General features: G+C 52.9%; 1 protein-coding gene across 11 annotated transcripts in view; it reads right to left on the bottom strand.

Moving 5' to 3' along the window:
• GDPD5 (glycerophosphodiester phosphodiesterase domain containing 5) overlaps positions 1 to 20,069 on the bottom strand; it is a 107,600-nt gene that overhangs the window by 2,853 nt on the left and 84,678 nt on the right. For all 11 annotated transcript variants that reach the window (XM_049889803.1, XM_049889802.1, XM_049889809.1 and 8 more), the window contains 10 exons: positions 16,018 to 16,116; positions 15,634 to 15,727; positions 15,096 to 15,241; positions 9,606 to 9,688; positions 8,349 to 8,499; positions 7,627 to 7,845; positions 6,747 to 6,904; positions 6,286 to 6,433; positions 3,616 to 3,698; positions 760 to 872 (listed from right to left, as the gene is read on the bottom strand). In XM_049889803.1, the coding sequence (XP_049745760.1) occupies positions 760 to 872; positions 3,616 to 3,698; positions 6,286 to 6,433; positions 6,747 to 6,904; positions 7,627 to 7,845; positions 8,349 to 8,499; positions 9,606 to 9,688; positions 15,096 to 15,241; positions 15,634 to 15,727; positions 16,018 to 16,116 (1,294 nt within the window). The remainder of the gene's footprint in view (positions 1 to 759; positions 873 to 3,615; positions 3,699 to 6,285; positions 6,434 to 6,746; positions 6,905 to 7,626; positions 7,846 to 8,348; positions 8,500 to 9,605; positions 9,689 to 15,095; positions 15,242 to 15,633; positions 15,728 to 16,017; positions 16,117 to 20,069) is intronic.

Genomic DNA, 20,069 nt, shown 5'->3' with positions numbered 1-20,069 from the left:
TCCCTCTGCTGGCCCAGCCCTCACCTTAAACCCACATCCCAGGTACTTGCTGTTCATCCTCCACATTTCAACTAGGTTGCCACCTTGTGAGGAGCTCTGGTTGCACAACGGTAAGTCCTCAGTTGCTAACCCAAATGATGGTGGTTCAAACCCACTTACCAGCTCCACGGGAGAAAGACCTTAAAGATTACAGCCTAAAAAACTCTGTGGGGCGCTTCTGCTCTGTCACGTGGAGCCACTATGTGTTGAAAATAGACTCAATGGCACTTAACAACAACAACTTCCTCGCAAAGTGAGCCCCTAAACCTCCCTCTTTGCCCCAGGGGACTCCACTCCCAGGAGCCCCACCCCCTCCTCCTCTATACCCCACCCTGGCCCGGTACCCCCACTGAGCTTTGGCCACACCCAATTTTCCACATATTTGCTTATGTACCTGGCTCCTCCATCAGACTGAGAATGCCAACAATGAGCGGGAGTGAAATCATTGTCTGTGGGACCCACATATGACGCAGGCTAACAGGGGATGGGCCTGCAGCACAGATCCCTCCCACCACCATGCTCCCGCACATCACCCTTGCCCGCCATGGCGGTGACACTGACCACAGGAGTTGATGAGTGTATGTGGAGGTGTGGGTTTCTCTATGTGGGTGTGTGCTTGGGTGGGTATGTGCATGTGCTGTGTGCGGGACTGTGTGTGCATGTGTGTGTGTAAAGAACTACGCCCAGTGCCTGGTTCCACCTGTGTGCAGGGCTGCACACCTGAGAAGATGAGCTTCTCCTTCATGATGCTGACGTCCCGGCTGGTCCGGCGCACTGCAGCACTCAGCATGATCTGCTCAGGGTTGTAACTCCGTATGCCACCCAGGCGCCACCTGCGGAGATGGCCCCTTGGGCATCAGGTCCCTCCCCACCCCTCCCCTGGAACAGAGATCTTGCCAACTTCCCCAGCCTCTCTGGATTTGGCCTGAGAGACCAGCAGGGCTCTTGTCCCACTGTACCGATGGGGAAACTGAGGCCCAGAGAGGCATACAGCTGGGGCTTGAATCAGAGTCTACTGATTCCCAGCCAGGGCCCTCCTGCTTCCCTCTTACCTCCAGAACCCTAAGTTAGCACCCCTTCCCAGGAAGTGTTCTGGGATTGGTTAGTTCTGTTTTCAGTGTCCCCAGTTATGCACCTGGCTCTCTTCGGATGGGAGAAATTTGGGTTGGTGTGGGGAGCTCAGCAGACATGACTTGGATGACCTGCCCTGGGGTGCACACCAACCTCAGGGAGTCCCAGCTGAACTTGCCCAACCATAGTGATCAGGGTGAACGAAGCCAGAGAGGAAACCCCAAAGAGGATGTGAAGGAAAGCAGGGAGGTAAAAGGAGATGGCAAGGTGGGGCTTTGCTCAGAACTAGTCTTCACAGATTCAGGAGGCAAGGGTGTCAGAATGTCTCAGTGTGGGGCCATCTGCTGCTCTGTTCCAACAACCGGGGAAGAGTGGGGCATATATTCCTAAGGGGAGGGACAGGTTGGAGTATTAGTCCCTCTGATGACTGATGCGGGGGCAAGGTGGGGGTGCACAGGGCATGCAGGGAGCAGGTACAGAGTGGGGAGGACCCAGGTTTCACGCCCAGTCTAGGGGGCTGTTTTTGTTGTAGTCATTCCCCAAATCCCTGACTCCTGGCCTTAGATTTTTCCTGGGATCTAGACAGGAGGACTCACTGGACCCCCACCCCAACCCCCACCAAGAGAAGAGGGTAGTCAGCTCAGACACAAGAATCCAAGCCCCCAGGGAGCTGAATCCTGCTTGGGTGGGTAGAGGGGGCCAAGATTCCACCAGGAATCAGTTGTGAGTTTCTAGATGGGGTGAGCACAGCAGAAATGGGTAGACAGATGGACAGACAGACAGATGGCTAAACAGCAGACAGACAAGGGGAAAGCAAGAGGCAGAGGGGAAGGCAGCCTGAGCTCTGGCCGTGCTGGTGCCCTGCAAGTCCTTGAGGGCAGCGGTTGGGCCTTTTGTATTTACTGCCATGTCCTCAGCACCAACCGCAATGCCCACACATCACAGATGCCAGGTAAGTATGTGTTGAGTGAATGAATGGAAGAATGAGGCCTACAGGGAAGCAGTCTTCTCCCTGCCTCATCCCCCAGGGCACCCTCCTCCATCAGGCATCTCCTGACCCCCTGAAGAGAGTGGCATCACCCCGGCTGTATCTTGAGCATGGCCCAGCGTGTCTGTCACAGCACCTGGAATCTTGCCAGGTGTGCCTCCTCCACCAGGCTGTGGGCTCCATGGGAGCAGGTCAGGCTCCCTAAGACCAAAGGATCCCTAAAACCTAGGACTCTTCTTGGAAGTGAACATTAATCCCCAGAAGGAAAGTGTCAGGCCAGGGCCTCTGCAGCCAGGCACATCCAGGACAGGTAGCTCAGCCACTGAGGTCATCCCCACGGGTCCCTGGGAGCACGTGGGTGCTAACCTACAGGGAGACGCAGAATTACATCGGCAGGGGAAGGGCAGTAGAAGGGGAGCAGGGGATGGGAGTCAGAAAATGAAAAAGAGATCGATCAAAAGAGATGGGAGAGACAGAGAAAGATAAACAGAGAGTGGGTGATGGGAATGACAACCCCAGAGAGGGAGAAGCCAATGGAGGGAAAGGGCTTGGCAGGGTCTGTGCTGGGAAGATAGTGAAGGCCCCTGAGGGTGTCAGGTTCTAGGGAAGGGGGTGCCCAGGCAGAGCCCCTACGCCAGAGGGAGACACGCAGGTACCTAGGGGCCAGGTCAGCACCCTGTTAAGGAAGGGCTCGTTCCTGCAGCAGAAGCAGTGGTCGGGATGGAGAGCAGAGGGCCACACACGGCAAGATGGGAGGAGCAGACGGAGGACCGTGGAGTGGGAGAGAGGGCTTCAAGCAAGGGGAGGTGTCTGGGAGGAAGGCCCCCTGGGGACCCAGGGACAGGGCTTGGTGCCCCGCAGGTTTCCAGACAGAACCAGAGAAGGGATGGCAAGAAGGGAGAAAGAGGAGGAGGAGGACCACACCAGAATTACCTGATCAAGTGATAGCTGTGAATGCCAGAGTGCAGCAGAGAGAGGGGTGGGTGGGGAGAGAGAGGAGGGACATGCGCCGGATCAGAGTGGTATGGGACAGAGAGAGAACGTCAGTCAAGAATAAAACACTGGCCCCTTGGCCCCTTGGTTCATGGCTGATGGGGGCCCACCTGGTCCTACACCCACCCCTGGGCCAACCGTAACCCCCCACCACAACCACCTTCCCAGGTGTGGTCCTGAGCACTTCGAGCTTTGTAGCATGGCTGGGTGAGTGCTGGGGAGGCCAGGCCCTGGCTAACAGTGAGGAGGCAGGCCCAGAGGAGCCAAACTCCCTGAAGGCCACACAGCAAACCAGCAGAGCCTGACTCTGGGCTCCCAGCTGGTGCTCATTCCAGAAGCCACAGGCCTCTGGCTGGGGAGGATAGGCTGGAGCCATTGGGAGTCCTTCCTTCTCCCCTGTTTGGTCAGTCCTTTGGCCCAGGGTTCAGGGTTCAGGACTGGGTTTACCTGGCTGGGGTGGGGAGCTGGGCCTGCTGCAGGGTAGGGGTAGGGAAGGCCATGGAAGTCGGTCAGAGCCTACTCACTTCTGAAACACGAAGATGCCGACGATGAGGGTGAAGGAGATCAGGTCAGCGGTGACCCACATGAGACAGTACTCGTCCGGGGGCTGTGGATAGATGGCCTGTGGCTAGGCACTGGTCATGGCTGGTGCCAACCAAGGCTCCAAACTACAGGTCCATGGGCAGGAGGACCCCATGGGCCCATCAGGACCTTGAGGGAGCTGGGGGCTTGCAACTGTATTTCGCAGGAGTAGGCTCTGGGCATTGAGTCTGGGGTAAGGTATGGGTTTATGTTTCTGGGTGTTTGCAGAGAGTGGTCCTAGCTATGGGTCTAGGGTAGAAGGTGTGTGTGCATGCTCAGGATAAAAGAGATCTGTATGGCACTCAGGGAGCCCCTGGGTGGTGTGAAAAATTAACATGCATGGCTACTAACCAAAAGGCTGGAAGTCGAATCCATCTAGAGGTGCCTTGGAAGAAAGGCCTGGTGATTTACTTCTGAAAGATCAGTCACTGAAAACCCTACGGAGTACAGCTCTACTCTGATAGATATGTGGTCACCATGAGTTGGAATCGACAGCAGCTGGGCTTTTTTAGTGCTGGAGTAGAGGTGGTGTGCATTAAGCCTGGAGGGTTTGTGTGCTCAAGGGGGCTCCAAAAGAGAGTGAAAGACAAATACCTGGAGGCGAGGATGTGACATGACTAGCAGGTGAGCAGATGTGTGTGAACATGTGGGCAGGTGGACAGCATCTATATGGGTGGAAAGGTAGATGTGTCACCAAGCACGGGCTATAGGGTGTGGAGCATGGGGCCTCTCCCTCTAGAGGACTCTGGAGAGGGGCTATAGGGCAAAGCCATCAGTAGTAGCCAGTCCTCAAACCCCCTCAGTCTCAGGTAAACTGTGGAGGAGAGGAAGGGGGCCAAGTCCCTGTGGCCGGAAATTTCGAATGAGCTCAGGGCTCCTGCTGCCATGGTCTGTAAGTTATTTCATCTCAATCTGAGCTGAGTCTGGGCGGGGGGGGGGGGGGGCGGGGGGTGTTAAGGACAGGGCAGGTGAAGAGCTGAGGTGAGGGGATCTTTAGGGTTATGAAAGGGTCCTGATAAATTCCAGCATCTGAAGCCCAGGTCCCTGTTTCTGCCTCTCCTTGAAGCCCCTCTTTCTGGTTTTGTTCCTCCCTCCTCTCTCCTCCTCATCTTTCTCTTCCTCATTCTCCTCTTCCCCACACAACCAGCCATACCCTAGTCATCTTCCTCTCCCTCACTCTCCTCTTCCCCACGCAACCAGCCATACCCTAGTCGTCTTCCTCTCCCTCACTCTCCTCTTCCCCACGCAACCAGCCATACCCTAGTCATCTTTCTCTCCCGCACTCTCCTCTTCCCCACACAGCCAGCCATACCCTAGATCTGATTCACTGGCACTGGAATTGTCTCAGCCACAACAAACCCCTCCACCTGCCCTTTCACATCCTTCACCTTGGCCTCCCAGGGATGCCACAAGGGGAGGACAGTGGGAGCCACCACCCCACTGCCTTGGAGGGAGGCTAGCAGCTCCCCAAGCCCATCAGTGGCAAAGCTGGGACTGCAATTCAGGCCTGTCCTCAGGTGCTTGGTCAACAATCAGAAAATAGCTTTATTCATTATATTCTCTGGTCAGCTTTTAAAGTCTTGGAAGAAGTATGACGGAGTGCTCCTTGGAAGCAAGCATGTTGAGACTTCATCTCAGGTACTTTGGACATGTTAGCAGGAGGGATCTCTCCCTGGAGAAGGACATTATGCTTGGTAAGGTAGAGGGTCAGTGAAAAAGAGGAAGACCCTCGACAAGCGGATGGACACAGTGGCTGCAAAAATGGGTTCAAGCATAGCAATGATTGTGAGGATGGCACAGGACTGGGCAGTGTTTCATTCTGTTGTACACAGGGTCACTATGAGTCAGAACCAACTCAACAGCACCTAACAACAACAACAATTCTTGTTTTAAGGAGCCCTGGTGGCAGAATGGTTAAGGCACTCACCAGAGGCTCTGTGGGAAAAAGGTGTGGAAGCCTGCTTTTGTTAAAATTTAGTCTTGGAAGCCCTACGGGGCAGTTCTACCCTGTTCTATAGTGTTGCTATGAGTTGGAGCTGACTGGACGGCAATGGGATTTTTCTGGATTCTTGTTTTGGAGTCCGTGAGTAGTACAGTTAACACGCTCGGCTGGTAATGGAAAGGCTGAGATTCGAGTCCACCCAGAGGGTCCTTGAAAGAAAGGCCCGGTGACCTACTTCAGAAGAATCAGCCACTGAGAGTCCTATGGAGCGCAGTTCTACTCCGATGCACACGATGCACACGGGGTCACCGTTAGTTGGAACTGACTTAACGGCAACTGGTTATTCTTGTTCTATCGTTAACCTTTTTCCAATTCCCTCCCTTCCTTTAAAGCAAGACAAAAAACCCAAGTGGTTCTTTATTTCTCTAGGTCCTTCACTGATGGTGTTCTCCCTGTGAGTCAGGCCCAGATTCCCTCACCCCCAGTACCTTAGTGCAAGATCTAAAAGCCAGGAAAATCCTCCCCAGGCCTCAAGCAGCCTGTGCCCCCTGGAGACCCCACCAGCGAGGGCCCAGGTGTAGAGCCAGCCAAGTGGTCAGAGCAGGCCACCAGCAGCTCTCTGCCGCCCCACCCCCAAGTGTCCCCTCTGTCCCTAATAAGCTCCACTCACCATGATCCATAGAGGGGAAGGCACCTGGGACAGGCTGTGGGCGTTGTCAGAGGTGACAGATGGGACCCCTGCACACCACAGCAGGGAGAAGAGCCACGGAGCGTTGACTGTGTAGAGATTCACACTCAGGTTCCAGGATGCGTAGTCCCTGGGGGTAGGGTGGGCAGAAGCTGGTTGGCCCCATGGACTCTGGCTGCCTCCGGGGCCATAGGGCAAGGCTGTCAAACATATCCCCTTCACAGTCTTGAGGAAGGAATCTCCATCCCCAGAAGGCTGAGCTCAGATACAGCCCCAGGTCTACTTGGGTATAGCTGGTGCTCTTGACCTCTCACCTTTGAACCAGAGTGCCTGAGTACCCTGGGTGGCCAGCCCCATGCCTGGCTGTACACTGGGATGATGAGAATAGGGGAGACTTAATCCCACCCTCTTCTGGAAGAGTCTGGGGGTTGAGGGGCCGGCACCTGAGCTCCTGGCGGGACACCTGAGTGTATCGCAGGTTCAGCCGCTGGATATGGCCCCGCCGCAGGCTGGCCACTGCCTCCTTGGAGCCTGATGTCTGCTGGAAGCCGGGAGCCACCTTCCGCACCAGGGGCCTCTGTCTGTTAGATAGCCATAAAACCTGCAGGCAGGAGCGGGGGCAGCCTCAGATTTCTCTTCTGTGAAATGGGGCGAGGGTACCTACACCTCACAGAAGGAACACTAGCACTGGTGGTGCAATGGTTAAGTGCTCGGCTGCTAACCAAAAGGTCCGTGGTTCAAACCCACCAATGGCTCTGTAGGAGAATAGACCTGTTGATCTGTTCCCATAAAGACCGCAGCCTAGGAAACCCCATGGGGCAGTTCTACTCTGTCCTATAGGGTCTCTGAGTTGGAACTGACTTGATGGCACACAATGCCACCACCTCATGGAGCAACTGTAAGGGCTAAATAGAGGGGAGCTGGCACACAAGAAAGCTGCAACGTAATCATCATTGTTAGGGGACTCTTCATCCCAGCCAGGGCTGAATCATTCTGGCAACAATTCAGGAAGCTTCTAGATCCTTGTCCAGACAAGATTTTATAACCTAAATATCAGTTACTCTCCGTGTGGCCACCAGCCTCTAGTGTGCTGTCAGAAATGAGTGTTGGATTCTCTGATCCAAAAATATTACACCACCATGCTGTGGGCAATGTGCCCTTTGTATATTTTAAGAGACTTTCTTGTTCCCCTCTGGACCCCATGATGACCCTGTCAGGGAGGTGAGGGACATCCTATCCCATTTACAAATGTGAAGACTGAGGTCTGCAGAGGAGACACAGTGAGTTTATGCCAGAGCAGGCTTGAACCAGGCCAAGCCTCACCTGGTGTTGGGGAAAGCCAGAGCGCAGCACGGCCTCCAGCGTGATGTTGAGGAAACTGGCACGGTAGGGGTGCTCCCGGGGTGGGTCACGCAGGTTGAGCAGCAGTGAGGTGTTGCCCTTGGCCAGCTCCAGGAGCTCTGCGAGGCTGCAGAGGGACTGGTTCTGGGCCTCCCTATGGTCAGCAGGTGACAGGGAGCCAGCTGTCCAGAAGGGGTCGGTCTGATGGAGACACAGGTAAACACGGCTGTGTCATCAGCTCTTCCAGCCCCCATGTGCCCTCCCAGAAACCCAGTGTGGAGAGCCCTGGGCTGCCAGTGTGTGCTGGTGTGCGTGTCAGGTAAACTGATGGCGATGGCCCTGGATGGGGGCTCTCAGAGGCCCCAGCCCTAGCCTCCCTCCCCGACCCTGTGCCTATAGAAGGGATTCCTCCTTCCCAGCACAGTTCTCCTTCAGCAGCCTTTAGACCAGTGTACCAACCTCCCTCTAGCTTTACAAAATTAATGATTTAGCTTTTAACTGTTACCATCATCATCATCATCAGCTTTTTCTGGTGGGGGAGGTGGATGGGCCCAGAACAAGCAGTGAAAACCATGAGATGGGGGCTAGAGTGACAGAGGCCTGAGGAGGCCGCTAACCAGCTTGGTTATGTGGTGGGCCAACTCTTGGAGTGGGGTCCCATCCCGTGCTCCCATGCCCAGGACTGGGACTAGGGGCAGCCAGACCTTCAGGAACCACTGGCCAGCATTGAGCCTCTGCAGGATGGTCCAGTTGAGCATGGAGGCAGGCCTGCGGGCAAGCCCAGGGAACTCCTCTTCCACGTTGGTGGTGCGCCGCAGGGTGGCGTCATGCAGCAGGAAGGGCACACCGTCCAGGCTGCAGGGAGGGGGCCTTGGAGTCACCGCCCATCCTGGTCCTCAGCTGCCCTCAGATGATCACCTCCCACTCCTCTCCACCCACCTACCCTGACCAGCCACAGGGCCAGGGCAGGTCTCAGCTCCAGCCTGCACAGAGAGGACAGTGGGCTGGCTGCCTCTCTGGGAGGGTCAGACAGGGCTGGGGGCTTCGGAGAAGGGAGGGCTGGGAAAGATTGGGGCCATTCTCTCAGCAACCTTGAAAGGTAGGTGTTAGCTCATTTGATAATGGGGAAACTGAGTCTGGGAGAGGGGAAGTACCTAGTTCAAAGCCCACACCCAGTAAGTGGTAAACCTGGCTTGGAACCAAGCCTGTCTGACACCACAATGAGAACAGTACAAATGCAGACCCCTTTGACACATCCCATCCCCACACCCCACCATCTTCCTCTACCCCACCGGGGCTGCCAATAGAGCGTGACGAGCCCTGGTGTGAAACAGTAAAAGGCACCTGTGCCCCTTCCTCAAGACATTTTACCATCACCTGCTAGAAAGTTGTGTTAAATATTCAGTTCTATGATGTCCTACCTGGGAACAGTGTTCTCACATATAGGGTACCCTTGGTCAGTACACAACTACACAAGGCAGCCCTGCCCTTCTCCCCTTCCCGATGGTTATGAGATTGGTGTGGATTCTTCCATGCCCTTTATACCTTTACATACTTGTATATCTACGTGTAGGAAGGTATATATCACTTTTGGATGGTCTCTTTTTAACAGACATTGTAGTGAACGTATTCCTTTGCGACTAGCCTTTTTCCATGCAGCTAATAAGCTCCACCATGCTGAGCCGTATAGATCCAATCTCCCTTCAAGTGGATCTGTGGCCAGGCTCCAGTCTCCACCCCCCACCCTGCTTGAAGCAGTGCACCTGTTGTTTTCTCTATTTTATGTCCTGAGGTTTGGCACAAGAACAGTTGTGCTGCTAAAGCTGGGTGTCTGCCCTGCCATGAAAAATCCAAGCCTCCACCCTCATCTCTGAGGCTCTGGGATTCGGAGGCTCCACCAGCAGAGACCAGGGATATGGGTGGGAAGGGGTGGGGTGCTGTCCTTCCTCTCCAGCACCTACCTGATGGTAACGTCAGCCTGGAGCCCGTACAATTTCTGCTCTATGGCCTTCCGGAATGACATCACCGTGTGCTCTGGGGCCAGCTGGAGAGGAACGGGGGTGAGGGGAAGAGCAAAGATCCAGGTGAAAAACTGAACGTACTCCTCCCAAATCAACAGAAAGTCTTCCATGTTGGGTAGGCCTGGTTCTAATTCCGGCTCCTCTAAATAGGAGCTGTGTGACCCTAGGCAGCCCACTCAGCTTCTCTCGGTTTGCTCATCTATTAGATCACGCCTGCCTCATGGGGTTTTTTGCAGGGGAGGCAGGAGGTGGTGGTTAATGTTGATATACGTCAATGCCTGGCATACAGCTGCACTTAATAATAAATAGGAGCTCCGGCTGCTAACCAACAGGTCGGCAGTTTGAATCCAACAGGCGCTCCTTGGAAACCATATGGGGCACTTCTACTCTGTCCTATAGGGTCACTATGAGTTGGAATCGACTCGACAGCAACAAGTTTTTTTTTTTTTTTATGGTCATTTTTGTGTACATGTGTTTTATTGACTATGCGAAGGCATGCGACTGTGTGGATCATAACAAATTATGGATAACATTGCGGAGAATGGGAATTCCAGAACACTTCATTTTTTTTTTTTTTTTCATTGTGCTCCTGTGGAAATTGTGCATAGACCATGAGGCAGTTCGAACAGAAGAGGATACTGCATGGTTTAAAGTCAGGAAAGGTGTGCGTCAGAGTTGTATCTTTTTACCATACTTATTCAATTTGTACACTGAGCAAATAATCTGAGAAACTGGACTATATGAAGAACACAGCATCAGGATTGGAGGAAGACTCATTAACAACCTGCGATATGAAGATGACTCAGCCTTCTTGCTGAAAGTGAAGAGGACTTGAAGCAGTTACTGATGAAGATCAAAGACCACGGCCTTCAGTACGGCTTATACCTTAACATGAAGAAAACAAAAATCCTTCCAACTGGACCAACAAGCAACATCATGATAAACATAGAAAAGATTGACGTTGTCAAGGATTTCATTTTACTTGGATCCGCAATCAAGGACCATGGAAGTAGCAGTCAAGAAATCAAAGACGCATAGCATTGGGCAAATCTGCTGCAAAAGACCTCTTTTAAGTGTTAAAAAGGAGAGATGTCACTTTGAGGACTAAAGTGTGCCTGACCCAAGCTACAGTATTTTCAATCGCCTCATATGCCTGTGAAAGCCGGACAATGAATAAGGAAGACCAAAGAAGAATCGATGCCTTTGAATTATGGTGTTGGTGAAGAATACTGAATATACCATGGACTGCCAGAAGAACTAACAAATCTGTCTTGGAAGAAGTACAGCCAGAATGCTCCTTGGAAGCAAGGATGGTAAGATGTTGTCTCAAATACTTTGGACATGTTATCAGGAAGGACTGGTCTCCAGAAAAGGACATCATGCTTGGTAAAGTAGAACGTCAGCAAAAAAGAAGAAGACCCTCAATGAGATGGACTGACACAGTGGCTGCAACAATGGGCTTAAACATAACAACAATTGTGAGGATGGCGCGGGACCAGACAGTGTTTCATTCAGTTGTACATAGGGTCGCTATAAGGTAGAACTGTTGATGGCTCCTAACAACAACAACATTATATTATCATTATTGTATTCCAGGCACTGAGCCGGAAACTGGGCATAGGAGGGCTTTTTTACAGTCCTCTGTGGCTTTACAGGGAAACCCTGGTGGCGTAATGGTTAAGTGCTATGACTGCTAACCAAAAGGTGGGCAGTTCGAATCTACCAGGTGCTCCTTGGAAACTCTATGAGGCAGTTCTACTCTGTTCTGTAGGGTTGCTAGGAGTCAGAATTGACTCAGGGGCAATGGGTTTTTTTGGTGGCTCCATGGCAGTCTTGGAGCTGGGCTGAATGTTAAATCCTCTCCTAGTTAGACCCTGAGTGAGTTCAGGTGGGGATTCTGGAAGGAGGTGAGAAGGTAGACGGGACGGTAGAGTTTCAGTGGGGTGATCAGTTTCCTCATCTATACAAACATGAACATGGACTGTTACATGGATGAAAAGTGCCTAGCACACTGCCTGATACACATTAAAGAGCTTAATAAATGGCAAACGTAACCCTGTAGCATATAAATCAGAAGATCCTGGTTCTTGTCCTGACTCTGGCATTAACTAGCTTTGTGGCTTTGGGTGTCCCCCTTTCTCCTATGGATCCCAGTTTCTTCACTTTTGCCTTGGGGATGTGGACTTACTGTTCTCTGAGGGCCCTTCCAGTTGGGAGAGTTGGGGTTCTAAGTTGCCTTCCCTAGTTCTGAAGACCCTGTCATACTCTCAGTTACCACTAGGGGTCAGCACCAAACCAAGGATCGGGCTTGTACAGGGCGAGGGGGATAGAGCAGGAAGGAGGGTGCCGTCCGGTGAAGAGATGGAATGGAAAGGGCTCCCATGGCAGATCTCATTCCCACCCAGGACACGCTCATTCTCATCTTCTCTCCCCATGTTCTCCAATATGAACCACACTCCCCTCCTCTGGGAGGCAAGGAATGGCAAGGGTTTCAGAACTGATTGAGAAGTCAGCAATTCTACTTCCTAGGCATCAGTCTTGGAAAATCGCCTCGCCTTTCTTAGCCTCAGTTTCTTTAGCTGCAAAATGAGCTGTTATTAACCTCACAGGTGAGTTAACAGATGTCAGAGACCCCAGGCCTGAGCCCAGTACCAGTAAGGTCTCTATAATGGGAGTTCTTTTCACCCCCTTTCCCCAGATCAGAGCAGCCTTAGGGATGTGGTACTGGTTCGTCCAGTCCAGTGAGCTGTGCGAGACCACCCTGAGGCAGAGCAGGGCCACCGAGGCACAAGGGAGAGGTGTGGACTCCGTGAGGTCCCACCCATCTGCCTCTCTAAGTGCCCTGTGGCCAAGCCTCCCCTGGTGACCACTCCAAGGGCGCTGATGCTCCATCCCACTGGGCTGGGGCTGCAGAAGGTGGACTGTGGGCAGACACAAGAAAGTCACGCAGTGGCTTTGAGGACTGCCTAAGGGCAGATGAAGTGCTTGGGACGGGGAGAGCCTCTTTTCCGGAGGCTTTTACACACAGTTAAGGTCTCCCCGGGTTAGGTGCTGGCCTCTTGAGACAAAGCCATGGAAACCTGGCTCTCCCTGTTCAGCCTCAGGGCTCCAGGAGGGTCCTAAGAAGTATCCAGGGATTCTGGGGTAAATTCTGAATCCTCATCTCATAGGTTCCACCTGCCTCAGGCCTGAGCCCAGGTGGGGTTCTGGAGTCAGGAGTGTGTGTGTGTATGGAGTGGTTGTTACAAACTTGGGTGGGCAGGACAACATTGTGGTTAGGAGTCCAGCTTCAGACTTGGTCAGACCAAATATTCAAGTATACACACACACAGAACAGGCACATACATGGACACTGTCTCCAAGACAGGGATTGCATTTGGGATACCACACACAGAGATGCGGACCCAGGGTCAGAACCCCCACAGCCAGTCATCTGAGGACACTGTTTTGCGTGCATACACAGAGACACACAGAGGAGACATGGCAGACGCCCATGCCAGCCCCACATCGACACCTCCATGAGGATGCGATCTGCCAGACACGCGACGTGGGCAATTCTACAGGACAAATGACTCCGTTTCTTCAGCAAAGAAACAGCATAAGGGAAAAAGGGTGGGGGAATTGTTACAGGTCAAAACATATTTGGTAGGCATGTCAACCAGATGCACTGTGTTTGGACCCGAGTTTTAACAAATCAGCCGTAAAACGATGCTTTTAAGGTGATAAAAAAAATTGAACATGGATTTAGTATTAGATAATATTGAGAAATTATTGTCGATTTTGTTGGGTGTGATAACAGCATCGTGGTTATATTTTTTTAAAGTTCTTTATGTGTTAGAGATACACCTGGACATATGTACGTATAAAATGATAGGATGTCTGGGATTCTCTTTAAAATACTACAGCAGATTAAAAAAAAAGGTAGGGGGACAGATAAAGCAAGAATGGCAAATGCAGACAAACGTTGAGCTGGTATCGAATTCTTTATCCTATTTATCATTATATGACTCATTATACTGTTCTTTCTATTTCTGTGTATGTTTGAAATTTTTCTAGTAAAAGCTGGGGCCACCTCACTCCCCCACCCCCCACCTCAGCACAATCCCTCTTGCCCCCTGGCCTCCAAGGCAGGTAAAATGGATAATCTGGGGCAGGGAGAGACGAGGAGTAATGATCTCAGTCCCCTGAGAAGAGACCCTCTCTTCCCCCGGCCCCAAGCTCAGACCTTGCCCCCCTGGGACAGCTGCGATCCTAACTTATTTTCACAATAGCCAGACGTGTGGGTATCACTAACTCCTAGAGGCACACAGCCAGCGTATGGCAAAACTGGACCCCAAATCCAGATCCCTCTGACTCCAAAGCCATGGCTTTTCCAGTTTGCTGCCTCTGAAAGGTGCTGGGACCAACATGGGGTTTGGTGGGAGGGGACCATGGTCCAGCTCAGTGGCACAGGTCTCTGAATTTTCTGGAAAATGGGTACCATAATACCCACCACATGAGGAGTGAGGTGATTCTCCACCCTGTCAGACTCAGTATTCCTTTTCAAACAATTACTTTGTGAGGCCCCTTTTCTGAAAAAAACAGCAACGTAACTCCCAATCATTGTGACAACTGAAAAAACCCTCAAGTCCCTCAAAATGCCCTCTGGTGGTGGAGGGCGGTACTGCCCTGTTTGAGAACCACTAGTTCAAGGCTTTCCTGGGTGAGGAGACCCTTGTCCAGAGAGGAGGAGGGCCTGCCCAAGATAACAATAATGTCTAACTCTTATTTATGGAGCACTTCCTGTGTGCAGGCTTGTATGTGGACACTTTGCACACACTAATTTAACTGATTCCCACAACCCTTTGGGGCAGGCATCCTCATTATTCCCAGTGCACAAGAGGAGGTCACTAGGCACAAAGAAGATAGGAAATGTGTCCAGGGTCCCAGAGCTGGCGTGGCAGAGCCTGGATTCAAACCCAGGCAGCATGGCTCTGGAGACTGCCCTCTCAACCGGAAGCTCTACTGCAGAGTCACAGAACGTACCTCTTTGTCTCTCCGCTGCCTTCGTGGCCAGCTTCCACCCAGACCACCAAGGACCCTTCCCAGCTCACAACCTGGCAGTGTCTGGCCCAGGCCTACAACCCTTCCAGGGCCCTCAGGATAAAGGGTGAATTCTTTTTGCAAGACACCTTCAGGCTTGAATCCTATCCAACCAAGCTCTCCAGCCTTACTGTTCACCAATCCTTCCCATATACCCAAAAAAAAAAAAAATTTTTTTTTCACATACCCAAAAGAGGGCTAAAAAGTGTAGCTGTTATTGTATTATATGCATTATATCTATTTTCCAGCAAGGTCCTCCCACCAGGTCTTTGCCCATCTCCCACTAGAATGGCAGCTCAGGCCTTCCTCCACACCCCAGTCTGTTAAGACCCAAAGGTGCGCACTCACCATGGGGGCCCCGCGGTGGCCGATGAGGGCAGGCTTGGGGCCCAGGTCCTTCTTCTCCATGATGCAGGGAGAGGAGATGGAGAGCGGGGCCAGGTAGAGGGCAAACACCACAGCGAAGAAGGTGCAGAGAATGGCCATCTGGGAGGCTACACGAGTGCCACCTGGTGAGCCGCTCAGCTCCCTCCGGCCCTGGGAAGCTTGGGAGTGGGATGCTGGGCCCCACTTCCCTCCACCCATCAGGACCCAGATGTTCTGAGGAGACCCTGTACCAAGGGCCGCCCCAATTCTTGCTGGGAAGGTGAACCGGCCTCTAACTCCCACAGGTGCACACATAGACATAGAAACAACTGCCAGGCAGATGAGGCTGCAACCTCCCCTGGACTCTGTGGGCCAGTCCACCCCACCCCACCCCACACTGCGAGGAAGGGCCCTACCTCCTCCCCAGGCCACCCAGGTAGAGTTCAGGTGAGGGTAGGACAAGCTGGGCTTGGAACTTAGAGGTGTGGGGAGAGGCCAGGCCCTGCCCAGCCATACTCACAGGACCGCTCTGCGCGAGCAAACTGTCCAGCCACAATCCATGAGAGAACAGTGATGGCTGCCAGGGTCCCCATGTGCAGGAATGGTGCTGTGCCCTGTGTGTGGTGGTGGTGGTGGAGGAAGAGGGACCAGTGAGTGACTCCTAGCCATGGCCAGCCCCCACCAGTCATCAGTTCCTATCTACCCACCCTATCAGTGGGCCAGGCAACCTTGTCTCCATTTTTTAACAGAGGAAATTGGGAGTTTCAGCTCATTGCTGAGCTGCAGCACCCTCCTTGCCTCTAACTTGCTGTGTGACCCTGGGCCCATCCCTGCCCCTCTCTGGGCTTTGGTCTATTGTAAGGGTTCTGGAGAAGGGGCAGCTCCCCATGCCCCCCACACTCACCTGTAGGGAGATCAGAAGCACCTCCCACTCGTCCTCCCACAGCTGGGCCACAGCAGACATGGCCACCACCGTGGAGACCAGGATGACCACCAGCCCTATCTGGAAGGGAAGAGTCACCAGACAGAGGGTCAGATCAGGTGTGCCAGGACAGCCCGAGGCTCGCCCGTGTGTCTGAGAGAAGGGAGCAGACACAGAGAGGCAGAGGGAGAAACCAAGAGACAGGGGAAATGGGGAGTGCAAGAGACACAGAAGAAGCCAGAAGGAGGGGAAGAGGAGAGACAGAGGCAAGAACTGAAAGAAAGCCGGAGACAGACCAAGGAACTGAGATGAGGGGGAGGGCAAGGCAGAGGCAGGAGGATGCAGGCAGCCCCAGTCAGTCAGGGGCAGCAAGGGAAGTGAAGGAGGGTGGAAAGGAGAAATGAAGAGGAAGCTGGGGCAGGTCGCAGGCACTTTGCAGCGGGGCTCAGTCCTGAGAGGACGAGGGAGCGGACCCGCTCAGCAAATGGGGGCTCCCCTGGGCCCAGCCAGTTCCATCCATGGCCTCAACTGGCCCTCACAGCACCCCCATAAGAAAGATCATCCCAGCCTGTGTGACAAATGAGGAAACTGAGGCTCCACTGGGGTCTGAGTTGAGGGGGGACTTGCCTGGCTACAGGGGCAGGAGGCTGAGGAGCTGGGTCCCCTGCAGGATGTGACATCCTGCCTACCAGCACTGGCTTGGCTCGTGGTGGCACTTCAGGCTGGGAATAAGCCAAGCAGTGGGGCACAGGCCTGCCCTACCCTATGCCATCCCCATGGCTTGCTCTCAGGCCCAGCTTCTAATGTGTTATGGCGGCTCCCCTCCTAGCAGGGACTAAGAAGCACAGCTCCAGTGGAGAACCAGGTGGCACCTTCATGGGACAGAGATCCTTGGGGACAGATGGGATCTGGAACATCTTAAACCCAAAGGAACATCTTACACAACACAAAATGCTCCCCCAAATTAGGTGATGCCTGGCTTCTAGCTACTCAGTCTCCAGGGTATCCTCTAAGCCCTGGATATCACCCCCTCCCCCCCACAGCACAAGACCTGTCTACCCCCACAAGCGCAGGGCTCACCTCTACTCCAAAGCCTTCTGCAGTCCCCACGTCTACAACATGCCACTCAAGGCTACTACACTGGCCCCTATTGCCCCCTTCAGATTCATTCCACCCTCCTACCCCCCAGGAAGACCTGTCTTTCCCCTCACCGCTGGCACTGCCAGGCCACTCTGCCTTCCTCGAGCTGCTGCCGGCCAGCAGTGCCCTCACCCCTTCTCTCCCTGTGATGCCCTTACTCGAGGCAGCAGCACTCTGAGAATGCTCCAGCCCCTGAACACGGGCTAAATGGAATTTCTAGATGATTGAGGGCAGAGACAGGCATCTACCCATCTTCCTTTCCTGCCAGGTGGGCAAGATTGATTCTTGCTTCGGATTAAGTTTGCCTTTGGAGGCTTGTCATTCCGGCCCATCAGCCTGGAAACACATGTTCCAGTAAGAAACAATAACGAGGCTGAGCTAGGCAAAGGCCTCTATGAGCTGTGACAGGCCAGCTCTGGGGACAAGGGGAGGGAAGGAAATGGAGGTTTACAGAGGTCCATGTGTGCCCAGGCCTGTGTGAGGCACTCCACGTTATCCTTCCAGTTATTTGCACAATAGTCCCTGTGAGGTCTTATTATCTTCACTTTACACGCAGGGAAACGAGGCCCAGAGGGGCTAAGGGCTTGCTTAGTCAAACAGCTTTTTTTTTTTTAATTTATTTTCTTTTTGTTGTTGTTCAACAGTTTCTACACGTACAATTCAGTGACATTGATTACATTCTTCATGTTGTGCAACCATTCTCACCCTCGTTTTCCAGATTGGTCCTCCCCCATTCACGTAAACTCACTGCCCCGTAAGTTGCCTATCTAATCTTTCTAGTTACTGTTCTTCAAAAAGTTAAACACGGACTTACCGTATGACCCAACAAGTTCACTCCTACATGTTTACCCAAGAGAAATGAAAGCAGGGACTCAAACAGATATGTGTACACCGGTGTTCACTGCAGCACTCTTCACAATAGCCAAAAGGTGGAAACAACCAAGGATCTATCAACAGATGAGTAGACCAACAAAATGTGGTCTATCCATACAATGGGATATTATTCACTCATAAAATGAATAAAGTTCTGATACATGCTACAACATGAGCCTTGAAAACATTATGCTAAGTGAAAGAGGGCGGACACAAAAGGACAAATACTACATGATCCCTCTTGTATGAAATACCGGTAATGGGCGAATGCATGGAGACAGAAGGTAGATTAGAGGTTACCAGGGGTAGGGGGAGGGGGGAAGGGGGAGGTATTGCTTAATGGGTATAGAATTTCTATTTGGGGAGATGGAAAACCTTTGGAAATGAAGAGTGGTGATAATTGTACAACACTGTGAATGCAATGCCACTGAACTGTACACTTAAAAATGGTTAAAATGGTAAATTTTATGTTATATACATTTACCGCATAAACATTTTACAAGTTTAATTAAAACAAAAATGAATAAGGATTCCTTAGAACCAAATGATAGAATCTGGGAACCAGACTGGTAGACTCTCCAGCCTCTGCTTGAGAACTCTGAGCCCTGGGGACCCCTCCTTTCCTCCAGGTGCAGCAGGCTGGGCCACAGGGATCAGCTTTGCCTGGAAGGAACCTTCTCATGCTGGGATCTCATGGGAGGTGGACAGAGCGGGGAGGAAGGCAGCCCTGGCACCCGGGGAGCTGGTACCAGTGGGGATGAAGGGCTCTGATCTTCTGGCCCTCCAGGAGAAAATCTGGCCTTGATCTGCCCACGTCTGGCCAACCCAGCACCCCCAAGGCCTCTCCACTGGGATCAAGCAGGTGGGAGCTGACCTGCTGAGAGCTGAGCACAGACCAGAGGAGGTGCCCACAGTGTGCGCCAGCCCTGGCTGGGGTGCCAGCTGGTGCAGTTCTTTCATGTGTCAGCTTTGCAGCCAGAAGGAGAAAGTGCTTTACAGACGGGATGCGGAAGCCCAAGGGAGGCCTCAGGATAGAGTGACAAGCAAGAGGAAGGCAGGTGGGACCAGGGGCTGCGTGCTGCTCTTCGCCCTTCCAGGACCTCAGTCAACATCTGGATGCCAACGATCCAACTCCGGGTCTGTCGCCTGAGCTCAGATTTGTGTCATTAACTGATCCTGGACACCCCCTGGACACCCACAGCACCTCACCTTCCATAAAGCCCAAATGAAATCACGCCACTTCCCTCTTCCTGATCCTGGTCCAATGAAGTGGGGGCCCACCCCTCGGAGTCATTCTGGACCCATCTCATGGGCTCACAGTTATTTCTGGATGTTTCTGGCCCTTCCTAAATGGCGTGTGCGGGGCTGGGCCGGGCTCTGGGAAAGCAGAGATGACGCAACCCTTCCTCCACGGCCCATGGGCTCTGGAGGAGGAAGGAGGTCTATCCTGGTCAGCTTTGTACAACCCTTGTACCTGCTGGGGCCTCAAAAAAGTAGGCATCAGAAACACACATCCAACACCACACATACACCGAATGGGGCAGGAGAGCCGAGGCCCCAGAATACTCAAAGCCCACCTGCTTACAGCCCAGCCCTGAGTGGGGTACTGCGGACACAGAGGTGGACAGAGCCAGTTCTGGCCTGCAAGGAACTCCCAGCCTGGGGGTGTGGGCCTGGGGTGCAGGCAAGGGAGACAGATGGAAACCACAATGTAGATGCTCAGGAATGTGGCTGGGGGGCCTGTGCGGGCCTGAATACATGGGTGAGTGTCAAGGAAGGGGGAGAAAGAGAGGGCAAAGGGAAAAGGACTAAAAGCAGAGAAGAGGCAGACCGATTGGGAGGTGGTGAGGGAGCTTGAAATGCTTCATGTAGCAGAAGCTGAGGGCAACTGTCCCGTGACAAAAGTTGGGAGAGGTCGGCAGGCCTGGGGTCATGCAGTGCCTTGATGCTGGGCTAGAGTCTGGATCATTTAGGGAGCAATGGGAGTTGTGGAATGGGGAGGGATCAGGGTTTTAAAAAGA

The sequence above is a fragment of the Elephas maximus genome, chromosome 7 (assembly GCF_024166365.1).
Source record: "Elephas maximus indicus isolate mEleMax1 chromosome 7, mEleMax1 primary haplotype, whole genome shotgun sequence".
NCBI lineage: Eukaryota > Metazoa > Chordata > Mammalia > Proboscidea > Elephantidae > Elephas > Elephas maximus.
Note: the sequence above shows the minus strand (reverse complement) of the source record. Positions and strands in the feature narration are given on the sequence as shown.